Source organism: Hordeum vulgare, chromosome 3H (genome assembly GCF_904849725.1).
Source record: "Hordeum vulgare subsp. vulgare chromosome 3H, MorexV3_pseudomolecules_assembly, whole genome shotgun sequence".
NCBI lineage: Eukaryota > Viridiplantae > Streptophyta > Magnoliopsida > Poales > Poaceae > Hordeum > Hordeum vulgare.
In genome coordinates this window covers 523,863,419-523,886,501 of record NC_058520.1, presented here as the reverse complement: position 1 = coordinate 523,886,501, position 23,083 = coordinate 523,863,419, and the positions used below count along the sequence as shown (strand labels likewise).

The following is a 23,083-nucleotide window of genomic DNA, read 5'->3' as shown; positions in this document are numbered from 1 at the left end:
CAGTTTCATATACGGGGTATATTCTGCAACGCACGATTTTGTCCCTAGATTTTGCCCTCCGTCACAGTTTAGAAGTCATGCACGTGTACCTAGATCGTCAATTTAACTTATATAAAATATATTATTTAACATAAAAAAAATATATCATTAAAAATAGAACATCTAAAGTTTATAATGATTTTTTATTATATATGTCTCTCTTTTAATTAATTAAATTAAGGACATAGATACATGTCTCAAACTTATAAACTCGGACCGTCGGATGGAGAAAGTATACGATACTTTCCATTATAACCGGCCTTAATGAAGTGGTTGGTGATAGATGGGAGAGCAACCGTTGAGCCAATTGAATGGGGGCGGATCTTAGCATTGATGGACCAAACAGCGCTGATAGATGGATCGGTGCGGGTGTCATGATGGCTTTGTCCACCGTCCACCACCGACGGCGATTCCAATGCTTCTTCCCCCCACATCGCACGTCTCTCCACTCTCCCAACTCCCCACCCGTATCAATGCACAAATTAGCAGCCAACACTTCACGTGATCCCATTCCCAGGACGTACTAGTACTACTAGATCACAGCGTAGCAGTACATACATACTACGAGAATCAACGATAATAGTATATGCTTTGGTCTATAGGAGGAAGCAACACATGGCGAAAAGAATTAAGGGCAGCAACAACACAAACTACGCAATACACAGAATGTCGACCATCTCTAGCGAGCGAATTACACACAGGTAAATGAATTGTACTAACAAAGGAGCGGATTAACCAGAATAATCTCTCGTGTGCAGCAATAGAGAGCGTCCGGCAAGAATGGAGAAGAATGTGATCTCATCGGGCCAAACGTGTGAGACCCACAAGCCCGCGAACTCTTGTTGGCCTAGAACATGGCCGCGGCCGTGATCGCCAGCGGTAGCGCGGCGAGGGCGACGAGGCCGCCGCCGGTGAGGCGGCCGGGGGCGTGGGACTTGGACTTGGACGGCGTTCCGGACGGCGGGTTCTCTGCAGGAGGCAGCCAGAGTTAGCAGTGTATATGTGCGATGGTGAATTATACCAAATTCTAATACTAGTACTATATAAACAAGACATGCTACTGTAAGAGCTGTTCTCTGAAGTAGAATTTGCAAATAGTCACGCCAAAGAAAAATTGGAGCACTAGTAAAGGAGTTATTATAACTTTTGATGACTGATGTGTGCAATACACGCGTTAGTGTGAATACCTCCGTCATTCAAAGACCAATAGACTGTGGATGCCTCATTGTAAGACACTTTTATGTTGATGTGTTCAATGCAATCATGCCAAGTAAAACTGGTAAAGAGGTGCTGTAGTAAAAAAGGACCGAAGAACCAAGGCAAAGCAGAGTAGTGATGGCTTACCAGGCATCTGTGGCCCTGTAGCTGATGGAGAGACTCCTGTCAATGGCGCGGAAGAAGGCCCCACGGGGACTCCAAAAGCTGCATTTTTTGTGTCTCTGTTATTAATAAGTTACGACTGTTGCTGTACATCCAAAATTCAGTGTGTTCTTTTCTTGCAGGATAACTCGGTGAAATTCGATTGCTAAATCATTGTACCATAAGAATTCAGTGTGTTGGACAAGAAATACTCTGACAAGGTTATTCTTAGACCGTAGCACTTCTTTCAGTAAACTACTCCTGCTTGGGTACAGATTGGCATGAGTAAATATTTCACGATTTTTCATGTTCTATTATTACCCGCTTGAAGATAAAATCTCTTAGACAGATCAGTAACCCTTGTAAATGCTTCTGCTTTTCGTCCATGTAACTTTTTTTTTTTGAGGAAAGTCCATGTATACTGTTTAAGCACGAAATGCGACAGTATGGAGCAAGGCGCCGGCAGAAAAGAAAGGAAGGATACGTTACCTGCGCAGGCGCTCAGGGGCGGCGCGTTGAGGCGGCAGACGCCGGGCAGCGCCATGGCGCGCTTGTAGTCGACGCTGATGCCGTAGGAGTCGGCGCCGCCGGCGAGCAGCTGGCAGAGGCAGACGGGGTTGGACTGCAGCAGGCCGTCCAGCTCCGGGCAGCAGGCCTTGTCCGGGTGCCGCGTCTTGCTCCCGCTCTCCACGTACGGCAGGCAGTCCGACATGTTGAGCACCGCGGTCATGCACTCCGAGCTGATCCCGGCCGCCGGCGCCGGCGCGCCGGCCGGCCCCTGCGCTGCCGCCATCCCCGCCGCCAGCGCCAGCGCCACCGCCGCCAGCAGAAGCCCGGAGCACCGCCGCAGAGCCGCCATCGAGGTGATCGAGTGTTTGCTTTGCTCACTTGGGACGGGAGCAAGGAAGGTGGTGGTGGTGTATGGACTGGTGGCAGGGCCGAGTAGTACGTATGACCGTTGTGTGCGCGCGATTATATATAGCGGGAAATAGGACCGCCGTTGTGGGTGCTGTGGCGGTGTGCGCTGAAATGGACCGGTCGGTCGAGCTTCGTGGAGCTGGGTGCATGCCCGTTTCTGGTGATTTGCTACTACGGGCAGTGCTATTTTTCTCGTGGCCTTTTTAACTCTTGGTTGATTAGATGGACTAACTAATGCAACCACACACACACACTCAGCTAGACTGTTTGAAGTGAATTCAAACGTACTCCGTGCCGTGCCGTGCCGTCTGAGACTGAAAACACATTACATAGTGATCTCATGCTGTTACGGAATGAACGCACGGTACTGATGACCGACGATGACCCGTCCAAGTGCCCAATTCCGTGCCGGATCTGCCAGCGTGCAGGCGCAGACACGGACAGAGCGAACCACTGTTACGGCTTACGGGGGAGAAACCGTTGGTTCGGCTAGGTTTAGGGCGGGTCAAATCCAACAGTTGTACGTACTAAAACCATCGGGCCGGCCGGTCGGGTGGTGCTCGGGTCCAGTACACACACACAGACAGCCCATCCTGACCCGGCGGCGATCTCCGGCGTGGTACCGCCACCGCCACAGGATCGCCATTGCTGGCTGGGACAGGTCACAGGCTACGTACGTACCATCCCTCACCGCGAATGAATGCCCATATGAATGCGGCAGCCGCACCGTAACTGTAGCACGTGTGGTACCATCGCCAACCATCACTGCGGCGAAGCAGCTTGGGAAATCGAAACGAGGAGCCGCCGATGGACGCGATCGACCCATGATCCATGTGTGTGTGTGTGTGCGTGGATCTGCCTTGATTAATGCCGCAGCATGAATGCGGCTGGCTGCGCCACACAACAGGCTGGGAAGGAGAAGGACGGAGGGGGGCCGTGATTCGGGGCCGCTCGGCCATTAGTGTGCTCCAAAAATCAGTTGGGGGCTCAGAGGAGGTCTGATGGGTCTGCCTCCTCTGGCCGCATTGATGGGGCGTCGCCGTCCATGGGCTGGGAGGATGGATGAGCATGTAGACGTCGCTGTAACGATTGAAACGAAGGTTTCAGGTTCAGGTCAGGCCGGCCGCAAGGGGCCGCTGCGACAGGACGGCGGCGACGGGTGTTCGTATGTGGCGTCACGGCATCCTGGAGCTACAGCTAGCAGGAAATGACGGGTGCTTTCTGTTTAGGAACGAGGCAATGCCATGGTCAGGCCTATGCACCGCCACTTCCCACTGGTGACCCTTACTTCACTCTTGATTAGAGCATCTACACCCGGCATCCTCAAATCTCCCCTAATAATAAAGAGTGCAGCGCTTCTGTTGTCCGTCATGACCTTTTTTTGCAAAAAAGCCCCTGAGGATTATCGAAATAATGCCGCAATCCTATAGTAAGCGGAAGAAAACGTTTTGTTTTTTTGTAAAAAAGCCCTCCGCCGCCGCCACGAGCCAGCCCTGAGCTCCTTCTCCTTCCTCCCGAAGCCGCACACCCGATACCGCCTCCGGTGGGCGTTCACCGGAGCTCTGCCGCCGCCGGAGCACCGACAGCTCCTCCGCCCGGATCCCGACCATGGCAGCCCGCGCCGCGCCTTCCTTCTCCTTTCTCCCGTTCCCTCTCTCTCATCTGAGGTCTCTCTCTTCCCCTGTTCCGCAGGACCGCCATGGCCATGGAGCTCCGCCGCTCATCGTCCTTCTTCGCCAGATCCGGCCACAAGAGCAGTCGTCGTCCCGCGCTGGACCCTGCATTGCGTCGCCGCCTCGCCGACCCGATCTGGATCGGGGATCCATATCGCCAGTGTCGCCTCACCCCGTTGACCTCGCCAGCCTCGCCATCGCTCCTGGACCTAACGGAGGAGGGGCAGAGCAGAGGGATGGCCGGGAGCATGCAGGCGTTTTTCCAAAAAAAAAAAATGTCTTCCACCGGTCCCTTATCCGTGCGTGTTCTCCACTACCGGGCGTACGCACCGCCGGTGGACGAGCCATGGCGTCGCGGCGGGCGTTGGCTGCGACGGGCGTGAGCGAGACGAAGGACGGCGGCGTCGGTACCAGGGGAGGACGGGGGCGCCAGTGCGTCACGGCAGCCGTTCGCGTCGTGTCGGGCGTTGGCTACAGCGGGTGTGAGCGAGGCGAAGGACGGCGGTGCCGGTTCCAGGGGAGGACGGGGGTGCCGGCGCATCGCGGCGGCCGTTCGCTGCGGCCCACATGGGGTGAGGTGAGGGACGACGACGCCGGTCGTAGGGGAGGACGGGGGCGCCAGCAGGTGGCGAACTGGACGGCGGTGCCGGTTCCAGGGGAGGATGGGGCCGGCCGGCATGCTCTCTTGAGGCGAGGACGAGGTGGCGGCCGCGGCCTTCCTGCGTGCTCAAGGCCGCCTCTGCGTGATCCCCTCGCGCCGCACCTCGTGGTAGCCTTCCACCTCTGCCTCATCCCCTTGTCCGCCTGCTCACGGTCAAACTAGGTTTCGCCATCGCGGCGAGGCCGACAGAGTTGACAACCCTTCTCTTGTCTCTCCACCACGGTCACCACATTTGTTCCGTTCTTCGTCCCATCATTGTTCGCAGTGTCAATCATCACCCGCCGCAGCACACCATGGTAGGCTCTGTAATTTTTCTCTGAAACTGTATGTTCTTCCTTATCTCTAATGGAATAGCACAGTGCAATAGATGCTAGCAAATATCTTCTGTTTATTGCATGGTATTTGTCTCTTCTTCTGATAAATAGATTTTTATTGATACTCCATGAAAACAAAATAATGTCTATTCCTGAATTTTAATGTGTGTAAGTGTGTAACCTGATACTTGGCTTACTTTTTCCTTATATCTTGTAACAGGGTACTCAAATGAATACAAGTGGGTGTTTCAGTGATTTATTATGGATGCCTCACAGCCAACATAAAATATCCAATGCTTGGGAAAATGTGAGTATTAATTGATTCAGCATGTGATCTATTACACTTAGTTGTTGGCTTAAACTGATTTCTGTATATATTTATGCAGCCTAACATTTGCTTAAACGCACGGTGTCATTGTGTTGGGATCCCATTTGATCCTCTATGTAGCCCAGCTTTAGAGAACCTTGGTTTTTATCAAATTGCAAAGATGAGGAAAATTAAGGTCGACAAATACTTGATATCAGCATTGGTAGAGCGTTGGCGGCTCGAGACAAATATTTTTCACTTACCTGAGAAATGACTATTACGTTACAAGACGTCAGCTGTTTGTGGGGGCTGCCTATCCATGGTAAACCACTTGTTGGTATTGCTGATGCACCATGGTCAGAATTAGTTGAGAGGTTGCTTGGGATTCTTGTGGATGAACAACACATGAAACAAAAAAAAGGCGAAAAGGTGATGATAATATTGTTGTTAGGGATTCACTACTCTTTGAATTTGGGTAAACTGCGGGAACGCTTTCATGTGTTGCCGGACAATCCAATGGATAGGGAGATTAATTCACATGCTTGAGCAATTGTTCTAGAAATCATTGGCTCTATAGTCTTTACTGATACATCTGGAGATGGAGTGCCAGATATGTATCTTCAGTTTATGCAGAATTTAGGACAGTCAACAGAGTATAATTTGGGAGCAGCTCCTCTTGCTCTGTTGTATAGACAATTGGGCATGTGTGCTGAGAAGGAGAGACTAGAAATTCCAGGGCCTTTATTGCTGCTATAATTATGGTCTTGGTCCCGTTTGCCACTTAGTCGCGCCTAAAGTTATTTTTGAGAAGCCCCAAAAATGACAGGAGCTAGAAGAAGAGGAAGATGAACAAGAAGTATATTTGGATTATAACCCTGTTTCTTGGAGCAAACTAGTGTGCAGCACATGCGTTTGATGTCCCTCATAATGCTGGTATTTTATTCTGATGTCCCTCATAATGTCCAGGAAGAAGGCCAAGGTCGCCGTCGTGCTGAGAATTTGGTCCCCTTCTTCTCTGTTTCTTACTCAAAAATTACAGTAAATCGTGTCGCCGGTAGCTGATGGTTTGGTGTATCGATTTGGCAGTGGGAGGTATGATCATCTGGCGAAACGGTTGAACGCCATGGATGTCAAGGTTTACGGCATGGACTGGACTGGTGAGTTTCTCTTTCCTTCTCATCTGTTCTCCATTTGATTCTGGTTGCATGATGCTTATACTACTACGTTATTACTGCTTAACATTGCTTGACGCAAAATACTGAAGGCAATTAATCTACTGAATTGTGTGTACGTAAAAAGACAAATGATGTTGAATTATCTTGTAAGTTTTCCCTGGACTGAACTAAGGCGATTTACTTATGAATCTGAACACTTAAGGGATTAGATGAGTACTCCATAGTCTGTTTTCCTGTCCCTCCAATGATTTTGTAGTACTGTTCAAAGCATAATTTTAAAGAAAAAGATCGGCTAATTTTTGCCGTCGACAGCGCAGTACCGTTCTTTGTTTTGTGTTGGGCAATCAAGCTGTCAACTTAAATTTGAGACTAACCATGCGAATTTTATTGACTCTGAAGACTAATTTTTGGTGACGTGCAAGGTGCAACCAATGGTTACCTTTTTTTTACAATAGTGTCCACAAACAATCAGTTTCTATTAAAATTAATTGTACGAAAGTAGAACGATGGCTTAGGCCAGAGGGGAGCTCAGGGAATTCAGAGTGCTAGAGTTGCGGCTGCTACTCAAACTCGTTCTCGACCAGCTTTTCCACCACCCGTGGAAGAGTTGCAGCTCTTATTCAAACATTCTCTCGGCTAGCTTTTCCACCACAATCCACCATGCTTCAAATCAGGGTGCCTGGGAGAGAAATAGGTCATGCGTGCAAAAAAATCATGTGCTTTGCTCTAGCTTGCCTGCCCAACCATGGCCCATAGCTCCTCCATTGGTTACCTTAGTTATCATCAACATGTTGTCGGCAACAGAGGCTTAGGCGACATCTAGCCCCACCCAACACCACCACCCCCTGCAGCGATGCCGGAGGGAGCACACCTTTGGCTACCAGGTACTCGGCAGCAAGGCGGCTGACCTTCATGAGTACCTCGTACCTTATATAAATGTCATCCGTGATGGAGCGCCTGCGCTTCCTCGGCCTCTAACGCTTCCGCTCCGATGACTTCCCTCCCGAGTACAACTACAGCCACCCCGTCGCCAGCGACACCGTCGGCACCAAGCAGTAGTACAACAGGAGCCGGTCCGAGCCGGTCGCGAGGAAGCCGACGAGCAAGACGGGAGGCGGAGAAGGCGGCCAGGGCGAAGGTGGCGACCAAGAAGGCGGTCATAGCCGAGGTGAGGACATGTCATATTTTTGTTCTTGCGCCGTGGTTCCAGCTTCCACAAAGTAAAGTTAAAGCTTTCACAGGTTGTTGCGTCGATGGATTGGCCTGAAGTGTCTAAGTACACATGCTTGGTGTCTTCACAAGGTCATAGGGAAGAGATCATAGCTGACCTTTTCACAGAAGTGAAAGATCCACAGATGGGGGTTATATATGCCGGTGTCTGTTACTGTTGTTCTTTTTCTAATGTAATATTTATTCTGTATAAATGCGTCTGTTGCAGAGAATTGCTTTTGTCCTTCTATAAAGCAAACAAGTCTTGCAGACCTGGAAGGATAATATTTTATCGGTTAGTCAAGGAAATTACTTGTGCTCTTATTTCTGAATCAACTCCTTTCTTGTCTGTACCGAGAGCTTATTTCCTTTCCTTGCAGAGATGGTGTTAGCGAAGGCCAATTTAGCCAGCTCTTGCTTTATGAAATGGATGCAATATACAGGGTATTCTTTTTGCCTCCTTTATTTCTCTCTGTTTATGCATCATATTTGATTTTATTTTGTCTATGGCAGAGAATAATAACGGAGACCTCTGCATTGCATTTATTTATCCTTCCTATGTTCATGTGCTAACTACGATTTTAATCATTATCTTGTTGCTTGCTTTCTCCTAGGCTTGTTCTAGCTTAGAGAACGGATACCTTCCTCAAATTACATTTGTTGTGGTACAAAAGTGGCATCACACACGGCTTTTCCCTGAAGATCATCGTTCAGGGCTCTATATACTTTTGGTAACTAGCATATCGCTATTGCCCTGTAGTGGCCTGACGCTGAACATTCTAACCATTGAAGTGATTGTCAAGTTTTTATAACTAGGGGAAAAGGTTATGTTTACTGGCTTCCTTTTGAGCATCAAATATCTGCATTTCTCCGAAGCTAATTTTGCAATATAGGGAACTGGATATACAGTAGTGTGTTAGATATTGGCCCTGAACTCTATTCAAATAATGTCCAGTCAAAACATATTTTCTGTTGTGCTATCTGTTTGCTGCAAATGACATCGAACCGCACATCTAATATGCATCATGGTTACAGGTACACAAGATCTCGGTCATGCCCTTTCTGCCGCGGAAGCCTGAAGAGAGTCCAGTCCAGGGACCTGCTCACGGGCGATGACGACGTGATCGACCCCGTGACCCTGGAGAAGGAGAACGTGAGGCACTTCCAGAGCTTCATCAACAGCCTGCCCCTCATCTTCCCCGACAACCTCCTGCTGGTCTATTATGACTACCTCTGATGGAAATTTGCATTTTTAACTTTAACATAGATGTTTAGTAAAATCGAATATAAAAACTGGTGCACAATGACATATGAATCGGTTATGTTTTTTTTTACCCGGTGCAATGCATGGGCATTTGTGCTAGTTCTTCTCAAAAGCTTCATGAACATGTCATTATCATTTTTATACGTTCGGGTATCCTTATATTAAAAATAAATGTAAGGTATGAAAGCTCGTGGACGCGTTCGGTCAGTGAGTAATGTAGGAAACACCGGAACGGGATGGCCGAACCACCTTTTCTTTTTCTTTGTTCGTTTTTTTTCTTTCTTCATCTTCATCAATCACGTGTAAATAATACATATGAAACAGAAAGTAAAAACTATGGCTACATGAACAAACAAATAAGGGTTTAAAACAGACATATCCGGTTATTAAAGAAACGCATCCGTGAACATTTAGGGGCCTGATTTACTAATTCGGACTGTAGATTCTCTTAGGCTGATGGGTGGTGCAGTGTTGACCTCCACTGCGTTATAACCACAAGCAGGTTTCATGGCACAGTTTCGGTTTCAAACATGGGAATAGAAAAATATATAATCAAAATTTTATGCTCATCTCAATCTTATCAGATTTTGGTTGTTTAAAATTGCATCATAGAAATAACGAAGGATTTTTTTTTTCAAAGAGGTCTGAATGAATAATAGATATCTTATATAGGAAGTAGTACAAACAAATTCTTAGGAAAATTTCTATAGGATTCAATCCTATAAATCAAAATCCCGTAAATCAAACTACCAACATAGAAAAACTTCCTGATGAATTATCTTTCCTTCGTGAAACAATACGTGACCACTCCTTAAAAAATTGATGAGAACCTTTGCCAGCTCTCAGATTTGAGCCGACACTCCGGCGATCACGCAGCCCCGCCGACCTCCGGCCGCTTCCACTCCAGCGTCACCCTGCCTTGTTCCTTGCCTCCGACGATCCCGCAACCCCGCTGGCCTCCGTCTGCCTCCACTCCATCGCCACCCCGCTGTGTTCCTTGCCTCTGGTGACCACGCAGCCCTGCCGACCTCTGGGCACTAAATTCTAGCGAGAATCGGGCCTTGGAGTCCTTATACGAGGCCTTTGCAGCCGAGGAACTAACAACTCTACATGTCACAATTGATAGACGATGTCATCCTGGACAACAAAGCTAAACCTGTTGGAAATATGAGCAATTTACCATAGAATTTTATTAAAAGAAAAGCTAGGATAAATATAACCATCATAATAAAGACGAAAGAAGACATGCAATATAGAGATGAAAAGACAAAAGATATGTGCACATATGATCTAGAAAAAAGAACATATGTGTAACCGTTCTGTATAGACAGGGTATCATATGAAGTGGTGAGCAGAAACGTAAAATATCTAGAAGAGATACTATAGCAAGAAGATGTGGTAGGCACTGAAAGAAGAAGAACATGAATACGTATTGAGTTGCAGCAGCAGTAGGATTGGTGTTGGCGTTGTTGTTGGCCATGTTACCAGAGAGGTGGTCGACGTCGGGGAAGTAGTCGTCGTCCGGAAAGAAATCGTCGGTGTCCGTGATGGAAGCCAGTAGTCGTGCTGAGCGCTTCCCAAAAACCTTATCGCCCTTCTCCCATACAGGACTCGAAGAGACGGAGTTTCAGAGGTCTACTGTCCCGACGAACGGTGCACGCCGCAAGACGGGATGGGGAAGAACGTAGTAGTAGCACAGGAAAAGGAACCGGTGGCGAAGGGAACTTCTGATGCGTAGTCTCTGGAGAGGAGCGGCCTCTCTTTTATAGGCGCAGGAGAAGGAGGCGAGAGGCGAGCGTAGGGAGCCGAAGAGAGCGACGGGATATGAAACAAACAGACTGCAGCGACGAAACTGCAGCGTTCGCTTTCAATATCCACTAGCAAAAACGTTTAGCTTCTCCGAGTGGACTTTCGTATACCAGTCGTGCGTGGCAAAAATTTAGTTCGGCTCGGCTCATCCCCGCGGCGTGACGAGGCGAGGCGGACGGCGGAGGAGGAGGAGCGCGCGTGTATGCCTCTCTTGTTCTCAAGCTCATACATGTGTGGAAACATCCTCCCTTATAAGGAGGTCCAACTCCCACTAAACTAGCAATGTGGGACTAAACATTTTCATCTCTTGCCTTGCACAAATGGATTGCGTGGGCCTCTAGGATTTATTAGGAATTTTCTGAAATCATATATATTGGGCTGGCCCATATTTGGACAAAATTCCAGCAATCCCCCACCAGATCCCAGAGGCACACAAAATTTGCCTTTGGTTCCAAAACACTGTTTTATATACCGATACTGCAGTGGAGACTGTTAAGTTGAACTTCCACCTAGAACTCTATGCTACACTAGTAAGCAACTTGAACAGTGGACTATGCCTTGAACTGCAAGTTTTCTGCGAAACTAGCTTCAGACAGAGGTTTGATTGATACTAGGCTACCGTGGGACTTCCCCGCGGTTGGAGCTTATGTGTCATACTCCGAGACCTTTCATGAGTTTACTAGAGAGCACCCTACTCTCATAGATTGAGACGTTAACAATCAGACTCATATAGGTATGCTCTTCAAAAGATGTTCTGCAGGATAACATCTCTGCTTCAATAAGCCACTTAGAACATATTAGGATGTATATCAACCTGCCATGCAGTTTAGGAAAGTATTGCATCTTCATGGAGTGGTATTATTAATGATAAGGATACTTTCCTCTCAGTTGACCAACAACTTGTCTTCCACATCTAATTCACGGGATCTCCGATCACAAAGAATAGGTTACCACTGTGAACAACTCAAATTGTGGGTCTCATACCCATCTCCCTCGATGCATTTTCTATCACATTACGTGATAGACCCTCAGTAAAAGGATCTGCCAGATTTTTAGATGTTTGGATATAATCCAATTCAATAACTCCGGAGTTTCTCATTTTCCTGACAGATTTTAATCTTCTATGAATGTGTCTTGATGACTTCGTGTGATCCTTTGAGCTGCTCACTTTCGTGATCACAGTTTGATTGTCGCAGTTCATAAGGATACCCAGTACAGGTTTCTCGACAACCGACAAGTCACTCAAGAGCCAGCGAAGCCAATCTGCTTCGACCGTAGCTGTATCTAGTGTTGTGAGTTCTGCTTCCATTGTTGACCTTGTTAAGATCGTTTGCTTGCAAGACTTCCAAGAAACAATGCAACCTCCATGAGTGAATACATATCCGCTCGTGGCCTTTATCTCATCAGCATCAGAGATCCAGTTTGAATCACTATACCCTTCAAGCACCTTTGGATGTCCAGTATAGTGAATTCCATAATTTGCAGTGCCCTTCAAATAACGCAAAACTCTCTCTAGAGCTTTCCAATGCACATCTCCTGGTTTTGAGACAAACCGACTCAGTTTGCTAACAGCAAAAGAGATGTCAGGTCTTGTAGCACTGGCTAAGTATATAAGCGAGCCAATAATCTGAGAATATTTCAATTGGTCTTTAGCAATTCTTCGATTCTTTCGAAGCAGTACGCTCGCATCATATGGTGTCAGAGAGGACTTGCAGTCACTATACCCAAAGCGACTAAAGATATTTTCCACATAGTGAGATTGAAGCAGCGTAATCCCATCATCTTCGTCTCTTAACAACTTGATGTTCAGAATGACATCAGCCACTCCTAAATCCTTCATCTCAAAACAGTGAGATAGGAAATCCTTGACCTCTTTAATAACATTCAGATTTGTTCCGAAAATCAGTATGTCATCAACGTACAAGCAAAGGATAACTCCCTCGCCCCCACCATGGCGATAGTACACACATTTATCAGCTTCGTTTAGAACAAAGCCTGCAGTTGTAAGAGTTCTTTCAAACTTCTCATGCCACTGCTTGGGTGCTTGCTTAAGTCCATATAAAGACTTCAGCAACTTGCATACTTTCCCTTCCTGACCATCTACTACAAACCCATCTGGTTGTTCCATGTAAATTTCCTCATCCAACTCTCCATTTAGGAAAGCAGTCTTAACATCCATTTGATGAACGAGAAGACCATGTGAGGCGGCTAGTGAAAGTAGTACTCGAATAGTGGTCAGTCGAGCCACGGGTGAGTAAGTATCAAAGAAGTCTTCACCTTCCTTTTGGGTATAACCCTTAGCCACGAGTCGTGTCTTGTACTTTTCGATAGTACCATCAGGCCTAAGCATCTTCTTGAATACCCATTTGCATCCTATAGGTTTGCACCCGTACGGACGATCAGTGTGTTGGAGAACGTCGCATGGGAAACAAAAAATTTCCTACGCGCACGAAGACCTGTCATGGTGATGTCCATCTACGAGAGGGGATTTCCGATCTACGTACCCTTGTAGATCGCACAGCAGAAGCGTTAGTGAAGGCAGTTGATGTAGTGGAACGTCCTCACGTCCCTCGATCCGCCCCGCGAACCATCCCACGAACCGCCCCACGATCCGTCCCACGATCCGCTCCGATCTAGTGCCGAACGGACGGCACCTCCGCGTTCAGCACACGTACAGGTCGACATGTCGCCATCGGGGTTGCCGTGCTACTCATGCTATTACTACTAAAGCTACGTCCTAGCAATATAGTAAATGCATCTGCAAGCACAAACGTTAGTTTAAAGACAACCCTATGGCTCCTACCGGTTGCGTACCATCGACGTGCAAGTCAATATTAACTATTACAACATGATCATCTCATACATCCAATATATCACATCACATCGTTGGCCATATCACATCACAAGCATACCCTGCAAAAACAAGTTAGACATCCTCTAATTGTTGTTGCATGTTTTACGTGGTGACCATGGGTATCTAGTAGGATCGCATCTTACTTACGCAAACACCACAACGGAGATATATGAATTGCTATTTAACCTCATCCAAGGACCTCCTCGGTCAAATCCGATTCAACTAAAGTTGGAGAAACCGACACTCACCGGTCATCTTTGAGCAACGGAGTTACTCGTAGCGATGAAACCAGTCTCTCGTAAGCGTACGAGTAATGTCGGTCCGAGCCGCTTCGATCCAACAATACCGCGGAATCAAGACAAGACTAAGGAGGGCAGCAAAACGCACATCACCGCCCACAAAAACTTTTGTGTTCTACTCGAGATTACATCTACGCATGAACATAGCTCATGATGCCACTGTTGGGGAACGTCGTATGGGAAACAAAAATTTTCCTACGCGCACGAAGACCTGTCATGGTGATGTCCATCTATGAGAGGGGATTTCCGATCTACGTACCCTTGTAGATCGCACAGCAGAAGCGTTAGTGAACGCGGTTGATGTAGTGGAACGTCCTCACGTCCCTCGATCCGCCCCGCGAACCGTCCCACGAACCGCCCCGCGATCCGTCCCACGATCCGCTCCGATCTAGTGCCGAACGGAGGACACCTCCGCGTTCAGCACACGTACAGCTCGACGATGATCTCGGCCTTCTTGATCCAGTAAGAGAGACGGAGCGGTAGATGAGTTCTCCGGCAGCGTGACGGCGCTCCGGAGGTTGGTGGTGATCTAATCTCAGCAGGGCTCCGCCCGAGCTCCGCAGAAACGCGATCTAGAGGAAAAACCGTGGAGGTATGTGGTCGGGCTGCCGTGGCAGAAAGTTGTCTCAAATCAGCCCTAATAGCTCCATATATATAGGAGGAGGGGAGGTGAGGCTTGCCTTGAGGCTCAAGGAGCTCCAAGGGCTGCGCCACCAAGGGGAGGAGTAGTCCTCCTCCAATCCTAGTCCAACTAGGATTGGAAGGTGGAGTCCTTCTCTTCTTTCCCACCTTTCCCTTTTTTCTCTTCTTTTGGTTTTTCTTTCTCTCTTGCGCAAGACAGCCTTGGGCTGACCCCACCTACTTGGTGCACCACCCCCAAGGTCCTTGGGCCCTCCCGGGTGGGTGGTCCCCCCTCCCGGTGAAGATCCGGAACCCATTCGTCATTCTCGGTACATTACCGGTAATGCCCGAAAATCTTCGGGTAACCAAATGAAGTCATCCTATATATCGATCTTCATTTCCAGACCATTCCAGAAACCCTCGTGACGTCCGTGATCTCATCCGGGACTCCAAACAACATTCGGTAACCAACCATATAACTCAAATACGCATAAAACAACGTCGAACCTTAAGTGTGCAGACCCTGCGGGTTAGAGAACTATGTAGACATGACCCGAGTGACTCCTCGGTCAATATCCAATAGCGGAACCTGGATGCCCATATTGGATCCTACATATTCTACGAAGATCTTATTCTTTGAACCTCAGTGCCAAGGATTCATATAATCCCGTATGTCATTCCCTTTGTCCTTCGGTATGTTACTTGCCCGAGATTCAATCGTCAGTATCCGCATACCTATTTCAATCTCGTTTACCGGCAAGTCTCTTTACTCGTTCCGTAATACAAGATCCCGCAACTTACACTAAGTCACATTGCTTGCAAGGCTTGTGTGTGATGTTGTATTACCGAGTGGGCCCCGAGATACCTCTCCGTCACACGGAGTGACAAATCCCAGTCTCGAACCATACTAACTCAACGAACACCTTCGGAGATACCTGTAGAGCATCTTTATAGTCACCCAGTTACGTTGCGACGTTTGATACACACAAAGCATTCCTCCGGTGTCAGTGAGTTATATGATCTCATGGTCATAGGAACAAATACTTGACACGCAGAAAACAGTAGCAACAAAATGACACGATCAACATGCTACGTCTATTAGTTTGGGTCTAGTCCATCACATGATTCTCCTAATGATGTGATCCCATTATCAAGTGACAACACTTGCCTATGGTCAGGAAACCTTGACCATCTTTGATCAACGAGCTAGTCAACTAGAGGCTTACTAGGGACAGTGTTTTGTCTATGTATCCACACATGCACTGTGTTTCCAATCAATACAATTATAGCATGGATAATAAACGATTATCATGAACAAAGAAATATAATAATAACTAATTTATTATTGCCTCCAGGGCATATTTCCAACAGTCTCCCACTTGCACTAGAGTCAATAATCTAGTTCACATCACCATGTGATTCCAACGAATCCAACACCCATATAGTTATGGGGTCTGATCACATCTTGCTCGTGAGAGAGGTTTAGTCAACGGTTCTGAAACTTTCAGATCCGTGTGTTCTTTACAAATCTTTATGTCATCAAAGTGTATATTCCAACTCCGAGATGCTTGCACCAGTCCATTGAAGGATCGCTAGAGCTTGCATACTTGCTAGTATCTTTAGGATCGACAAAACCTCCTGGTTGTATCACATACAATGTTTGCTCAAGGAAACCGTCGAGGAAACAATGTTTTGACATCCTATGTGCAATATTTCATAAATAATGCAGCAACTACTAACATAATTCTGACAGACTTTTAGCATCGCTACGAGTGAGAAAGTCTCATCATAGTCAACTGTTTGATCTTGTCGGAAACATCTTTGCGACAAGTCGAGCTTTTCTTAATAGTGACTTATCACCATCATCGTCTGTCTTCCTCTTAAAGATCCATCATTACTCAATAGTCCTATGACCATCAAGTAGTTCTTCCAAAGTCTACACTTTGTTTTCATACATGGATCCTCTCTCGGATTTCATGGCCTCCAGCCATTTGTCGGAATTCGGGCCCACCATTGCTTTGTCCATAACTCGTAGGTTCACTGTTGCTCAACAACATGACCTCCAAGACAGGGTTACCGTACCACTCTGCAGTAGTACGCGACCTTGTCAACCTACGAGGCTTGTAGTAACTTGATCCGATGCTCGATGATCACCATCATCAGCTTTCACTTCAATTGGTGTAGGCGCCACAGGAACAACTTCCTGCGCCCTGCTACACACTGGTTGAAGTGATGGTTCAATAACCTCATCAAGTTCTACCACCCTCCCACTCAATTATTATGAGAGAAACCTTTCCTCGAGAAAGGATCCGTTTCTAGAAACAAACACTTTGCTTTCGGATCTGAGATAGGAGATGTACCCAACTCTTTTGGATATCCTATGAAGATGCATTTATCCGCTTTGGGTTTGAGCTTATTCGACTGAAACTTTTTCACACAAGTGTCGAAGCCCCAAACTTTCAAGAAACGACAGTTTAGATTTCTCTAAACCTCAGTCTATACTGTGTCATCTCAACGGAAATACGCGGTGCCCTATTTAAAGTGAATGTGGTTGTCTCTAATGCATAACCCATAAACGATAGTGGTAATTCGATAAGAGACATCATAGCATGCACCATACCAAATAGTGTGTGGCTATGACGTTCAGACACATCATCACGCTATGATGTTCCAGGTGCCATGAACTGCGAAACAATTTCCACATTGTCTTAACTGCGTACCAAAACTCGTAACTCAGATATTCATTTCTATGATCATATCGTAGACAGTTTATCCTCTTATTACGACGAACTTCACTCCTGAAACAGAATTGAACTTTTCAATATTTCAGACTTGTGATTCATTAAGTAAATACTCTTGTATCTACTCAAATCGTCATTGAAGTAAGAACATAATGATATCCACTGCGTGCCTCAGCACCCATTGGACTGCATACATCAAAATGTATCACTTCCAACAAGTTACTATCTTGTTTCATGTCAATGAAAACAAGGCCTTGCTCATGTGGTATGATTTGCATGTCACTAGTGATTCAAAATCAAGTGAGTATAAAGATCCATCAGCATGGAGCCTCTTCATGCAATTTATACCAACATGACTCAAGGGGCAGTGCCACAAGTAAGTGGTACTATCATCATTACCTCGTATCTTTTGGCACCAATACCATGAACATGTGTGACACTACGATCGAGATTCAATAAACCATTGAAGGTGATTATTCAAGCAAATAGAGTAACCATTATTCTCTTTAAATGAATAATCGTATTGCAATAAACACGATCCAATCATGTTCATGTGTTCCGAGGCCATGTCTGCACATGCTAGGCTCGTCAAGCGTAACCCGAGTGTTCCGCGTGTGCAACTGTTTTGCACCCGTTGTATGTGAAAGTTGAGTCTATCACACCCGATCTTCACGTGGTGTCACGAAACGAAGAACTGTCGCAACGGTGCACAGTCGGGGAGAACACAATTTCGTCTTGAAATTTTAGTGAGAGATCACCTCATAATGCTACCGTCGTTCTAAGCAAGATAAGGTGCATAAAGGATTAACATCACATGCAATTCATAAGTGACATGATATGGCCATCATCATGTGCTTCTTGATCTCCATCACCAAAGCACCGGCACGATCTTCTTGTCACCGGCGTCACACCATGATCTCCATCAACGGGTCGCCATCGGGGTTGTCATGCTACTCATGCTATTACTACTAAAGCTACGTCCTAGCAATATAGTAAACGCATCTGCAAGCACAAACGTTAGTTTAAAGACAACCCTATGGCTCCTACCGGTTGCGTACCATCGACGTGCAAGTCAATATTAACTATTACAACATGATCATCTCATACATCCAATATATCACATCACATCGTTGGCCATATCACATCACAAGCATACCCTGCAAAAACAAGTTAGACGTCCTCTAATTGTTGTTGCATGTTTTACGTGGTGACCATGGGTATCTAGTAGGATCGTATCTTACTTACGCAAACACCACAACGGAGATATATGAATTGCTATTTAACCTCATCCAAGGACCTCCTCGGTCAAATCCGATTCAACTAAAGTTGGAGAAACCGACACTCACCGGTCATCTTTGAGCAATGGAGTTACTCGTAACGATGAAACCAGTCTCTCGTAAGCGTACGAGTAGTGTCGGTCCGAGCCGCTTCGATCCAACAATACCGCGGAATCAAGAAAAGACTAAGGAGGGCAGCAAAACGCACATCACCGCCCACAAAAACTTTTGTGTTCTACTCGAGATTACATCTACGCATGAACCTAGCTCATGATGCCACTGTTGGGGAACGTCGCATGGAAAACAAAATTTTCCCTACGCGCACGAAGACCTGTCATGGTGATGTCCATCTACAGAGGGGATTTTTGATCTACGTACCCTTGTAGATCGCACAGCAGAAGCGTTAGTGAACGCGGTTGATGTAGTGGAACGTCCTCACGTCCCTCGATCCGCCCCACGAACCGTCCCACGAACCGCCCCGCGATCCGTCCCACGATCCGCTCCGATCTAGTGCCGAACGGACGGCACCTCCGCATTCAGCACACGTACTGCTCGACGATGATCTCGGCCTTCTTGATCCAGCAAGAGAGACAGAGAGGTAGATGAGTTCTCCGGCAGCGTGACGGCGCTCTGGAGGTTGGTGGTCATCTAATCTCAGCAGGGCTCCGCCCGAGCTCCGCAGAAACGCGATCTAGAGGAAAAACCGTGGAGGTATGTGGTCGGGCTGCCGTGGCAAAAAGTTGTCTCAAATCAGCCCTAATAGCTCCATATATATAGGAGGAGGGGAGGGGAGGCTTGCCTTGAGGCTCAAAGAGCCCCAAGGGCTGTGCCACCAAGGGGAGGAGGAGTCCTCCTCCAATCCTAGTCCAACTAGGATTGGAAGGTGGGGTCCTTCTCTTCTTTCCCACCTTTCCCTTTTTTTTCTTTCTCTTCTTTTGGTTTTTCTTTCTCTCTTGCGCAAGACAGCCTTGGGATGACCCCACCTACTTGGTGCGCCACCCCCAAGGTCCTTGGGCCCTCCCGGGTGGGTGGTCCCCCCTCCCGGTGAAGATCCGGAACCCATTCGTCATTCCCGGTACATTACCGGTAATGCCCGAAAACCTTCTGATAACCAAATGAAGTCATCCTATATTTCAATCTTCGTTTCCGGACCATTCCAGAAACCCTCGTTACGTTCGTGATCTCATCCGGGACTCCGAACAACATTCGGTAACCAACCATATAACTCAAATACGCATAAAACAACGTCGAACCTTAAGTGTGCAGACCCTGCGGGTTCGAGAACTATGTAGACATGACCCGAGTGACTCCTCGGTCAATATCCAATAGCGGGACCTGGATGCCCATATTGGATCCTACATATTCTACGAAGATCTTACCGTTTGAACCTCAGTGCCAAGGATTCATATAATCCCGTATGTCATTCCCTTTGTCCTTCGGTATGTTACTTGTCCGAGATTCGATCGTCAGTATCCGCATACCTATTTCAATCTCGTTTACCGGCAAGTCTCTTTACTCGTTCCGTAATACAAGATCCCGCAACTTACACTAAGTCACATTGCTTGCAAGGCTTGTGTGTGATGTTGTATTACCGAGTGGGCCCCGAGATACCTCTCCGTCACACGGAGTGACAAATCCCAATCTCGATCCATACTAACTCAACGAACACCTTCGGAGATACTTGTAGAGCATCTTTATAGTCACCCAGTTACGTTGCGACGTTTGATACACACAAAGCATTCCTCCGGTGTCAGTGAGTTATATGATCTCATGGTCACAGGAACAAATACTTGACACGCAGAAAACAGTAGCAACAAAATGACACGATCAACATGCTACGTCTATTAGTTTGGGTCTAGTCCATCACATGATTCTCCTAATGATGTGATCCCGTTATCAAGTGACAACACTTGCCTATGGTCAGGAAACCTTGACCATCTTTGATCAACGAGCTAGTCAACTAGAGGCTTACTAGGGACAGTGTTTTGTCTATGTATTCACACATGCACTGTGTTTCCAATCAATACAATTATAGCATGGATAATAAATGATTATCATGAACAAAGAAATATAATAATAACTAATTTATTATTGCCTCTAGGGCATATTTCGAACACAGTGATGTCCCAAGTTTCATTTGCCAAGATGGAATCCATCTCACTACGGACTGCTTCCTTCCAGTAGTCGGCATCTTCAGATGCATAGGCCTCTGAAATAGAACTGGGAGTGTCATCTATGAGATACACAAGAGAATCATCACCAAAGGACTTTGGAGTCCTTTGTCTCTTGCTCTTGGTAGGAACTTCATTGTTCTCCTCCACAATATTTTCAAAGTGTTCCATCGAAATGATAGGTTCAGTAATTGTGACTAATTCATGGTTTGATGAATTAGGCATCTCCTGATTAGATGAGGTAGCTATATCCTTCATGGGAAAGATATCTTCGAAGAAAGTCGCATCATTCGACTCCATGATTGTACCGACATGCATGTTAGATACCTCAGATTTTACAACCAAGAATCTATATCCAATGCTATGAAAAGCAAATCCCAGAAAAACACAATCCACAGTTTTCGGTCCTAGCTTGCGTTTCTTTGGGATTGGCACATTGACTTTCGCCAAACAACCCCAGGTTCGTAGATAAGAGAGTTTTAACCTTTTCTTTTCCCATTCCTCGAATGGAGTTATCTCTTTGTTCTTTGTGGGAACTCGATTCAGGACATGACATGCAGTCAATATCGCCTCCCCCCACCATGCCTTGGAAAGACCAGATGTATCTAACATGGCGTTAACCAAATCAGTTAGAGTACGGTTCTTTATTTTGGCTATCCCATTTGATTGAGGTGAATAGGGAGGCGTCCTCTCATGGATTATACCATGTTCCGCACAGAAAGAATCAAATTCATTTGAGAAATACTCTCCACCACGATCGGACCTCAGCCTCTTGATTTTTTGATCAAGTTGGTTTTCTGCTTCAGCTTTATAGATCTTGAAAAAGTTCAAAGCCTCATCCTTAGATTTCAGAAGATACACTCGGCAGTATCTATCGGAATCATCAATTAGTGTCATGAAATATTTCTTTCCACCTTTTGTCAAAATGCCATTCATTTCACATAGATCTGAATGTATGAGCTATAGCGGTGCTAGATTTCTCGTTTCGGCAGTCGTGTGAGACTTACGAGGTTGTTTGGCTTGCACACAAACTTGACACTTAGATCCCTTGACGGTGTTAAAGCTAGGGTTAAGTTCAATTTGACTAGTCGCGACATGCAACCAAAATTAACATGACAAAGACGTGAATGCCACACATTCGATTCACTATTGTTGTAAACATGATTAACAACTTTATTGCAAACGTCTGCCAAGGATAAACGGAACAAGCCTCCTGACTCGTAGCCCTTACCAACAAATGTTCCATACTTGGATATTACAAATTTATTAGACTCAAAGACAAGCTTGTAGCCATCTCTACACAAAAGAGATCCGCTAACAAGATTTTTATTGACGGAGGGGACATAATGCACGTTCTTCAGCCGCACGACCTTTCCCGAAGTAAACTTCAGATCGACCGTGCCAACACCACGAACAGAAGCACGTGAACCATTGCCCATCAGGACGGTGGAAGTCCCTGCGGACTGATAAGATGAAAACATGGAAATATCACCGCATATATGCACATTAGCACCCATGTCAATCAACCAATCAGGAAAATGGCATACTGAAAGAATAGTGGGTAATATACCATACCCAACATCCTCAACGTCACTGTCCTTTCCCATGTTGACGCTTGTCATAACGATTAGGGCAGTTAGGTGCCCAATGATCAGGATCTCCGCACACATGACAAACACCTTTCTTCTTGTCATTCTTCTTCTTGAAGTTGGTGTGTTGTACAGCCTTGTTCTTCCCATCGAACTTTGCTTTACCATCAAACTTGCCCTTGTTCTTGAAATTGTGGGGATGGAAGTTTTTCTTCTGTACCAGATTGGCACTACAACCTCCCTTAATAGCTCGAGCACGTGTGTCTTTTGCTCTCGCCTTTTCTTCCACATCAAGAGTACCTATGAGATCCGGAACGGAAAACTCGTGTCTCTTATGCTTCAGTAAGGTAGCAAAGTTCCTCCACAAAGGAGGAAGTTTAGTGATGATGCCTCCGGCAACAAACTTGTCCGGTAGCATGTGCTGGGCAGTCCCCGGCAACGACACTAGAAGGATGTTGTTGACCAGTCCCTGACTTGATGGCTTCACGACAACAGAGCCAGAACTGCTCCCGGTTGCTCAACAATTAACAACTGCCTTGCAATGGCCCACCAGCGCGTGGGTTCGCGGTAGTTTTCGAGGGTAGAGTATTCGACCCAAATTTGTTGATTCGCCATGCAGGAGGTGAGAGAATACTCTCGAGTATTAGCAGTTGAATGCGTCGGATTCAACCACACCTGAAAGATTAGTATCTGCAAGCGAAGTAATAGCAGCAAAGTAGTATGATAGCAATGGTGTCAGAAACGATCTGTTGACACGACACACTATTTCTAACGGTCGTAACAATGGCGCTAGAAGTTGCCCG

General features: G+C 46.5%; 1 protein-coding gene across 1 annotated transcript; it reads right to left on the bottom strand.

Moving 5' to 3' along the window:
• Positions 1 to 601: 601 nt before the first annotated feature.
• On the bottom strand, positions 602 to 2,351 carry LOC123444679 (non-specific lipid transfer protein GPI-anchored 2-like). Its single transcript, XM_045121478.1, has 3 exons — positions 1,888 to 2,351; positions 1,384 to 1,461; positions 602 to 1,008 (listed from the first exon to the last, which is right to left on the bottom strand). Exons 1-3 carry the CDS (start codon positions 2,255 to 2,257, stop codon positions 887 to 889), a joined length of 570 nt encoding a protein of 189 aa, XP_044977413.1. The 5' UTR covers positions 2,258 to 2,351; the 3' UTR covers positions 602 to 886.
• Between the last annotated feature and the right edge of the window lie 20,732 nt (positions 2,352 to 23,083).

Excerpts from the sequence above, each read along its gene's own strand:
- LOC123444679 (XM_045121478.1), bottom strand. The coding sequence starts at position 2,257 with ATGGCGGCTCTGCGGCGGTGCTCCGGGCTTCTGCTGGCGGCGGTGGCG. Across the intron at positions 1,462-1,887 it reads GCCCCTGAGCGCCTGCGCAG|CTTTTGGAGTCCCCGTGGGG; the intron begins GTAACGTATCCT and ends CAAAAAATGCAG. Across the intron at positions 1,009-1,383 it reads TACAGGGCCACAGATGCCTG|AGAACCCGCCGTCCGGAACG; the intron begins GTAAGCCATCAC and ends TGCCTCCTGCAG.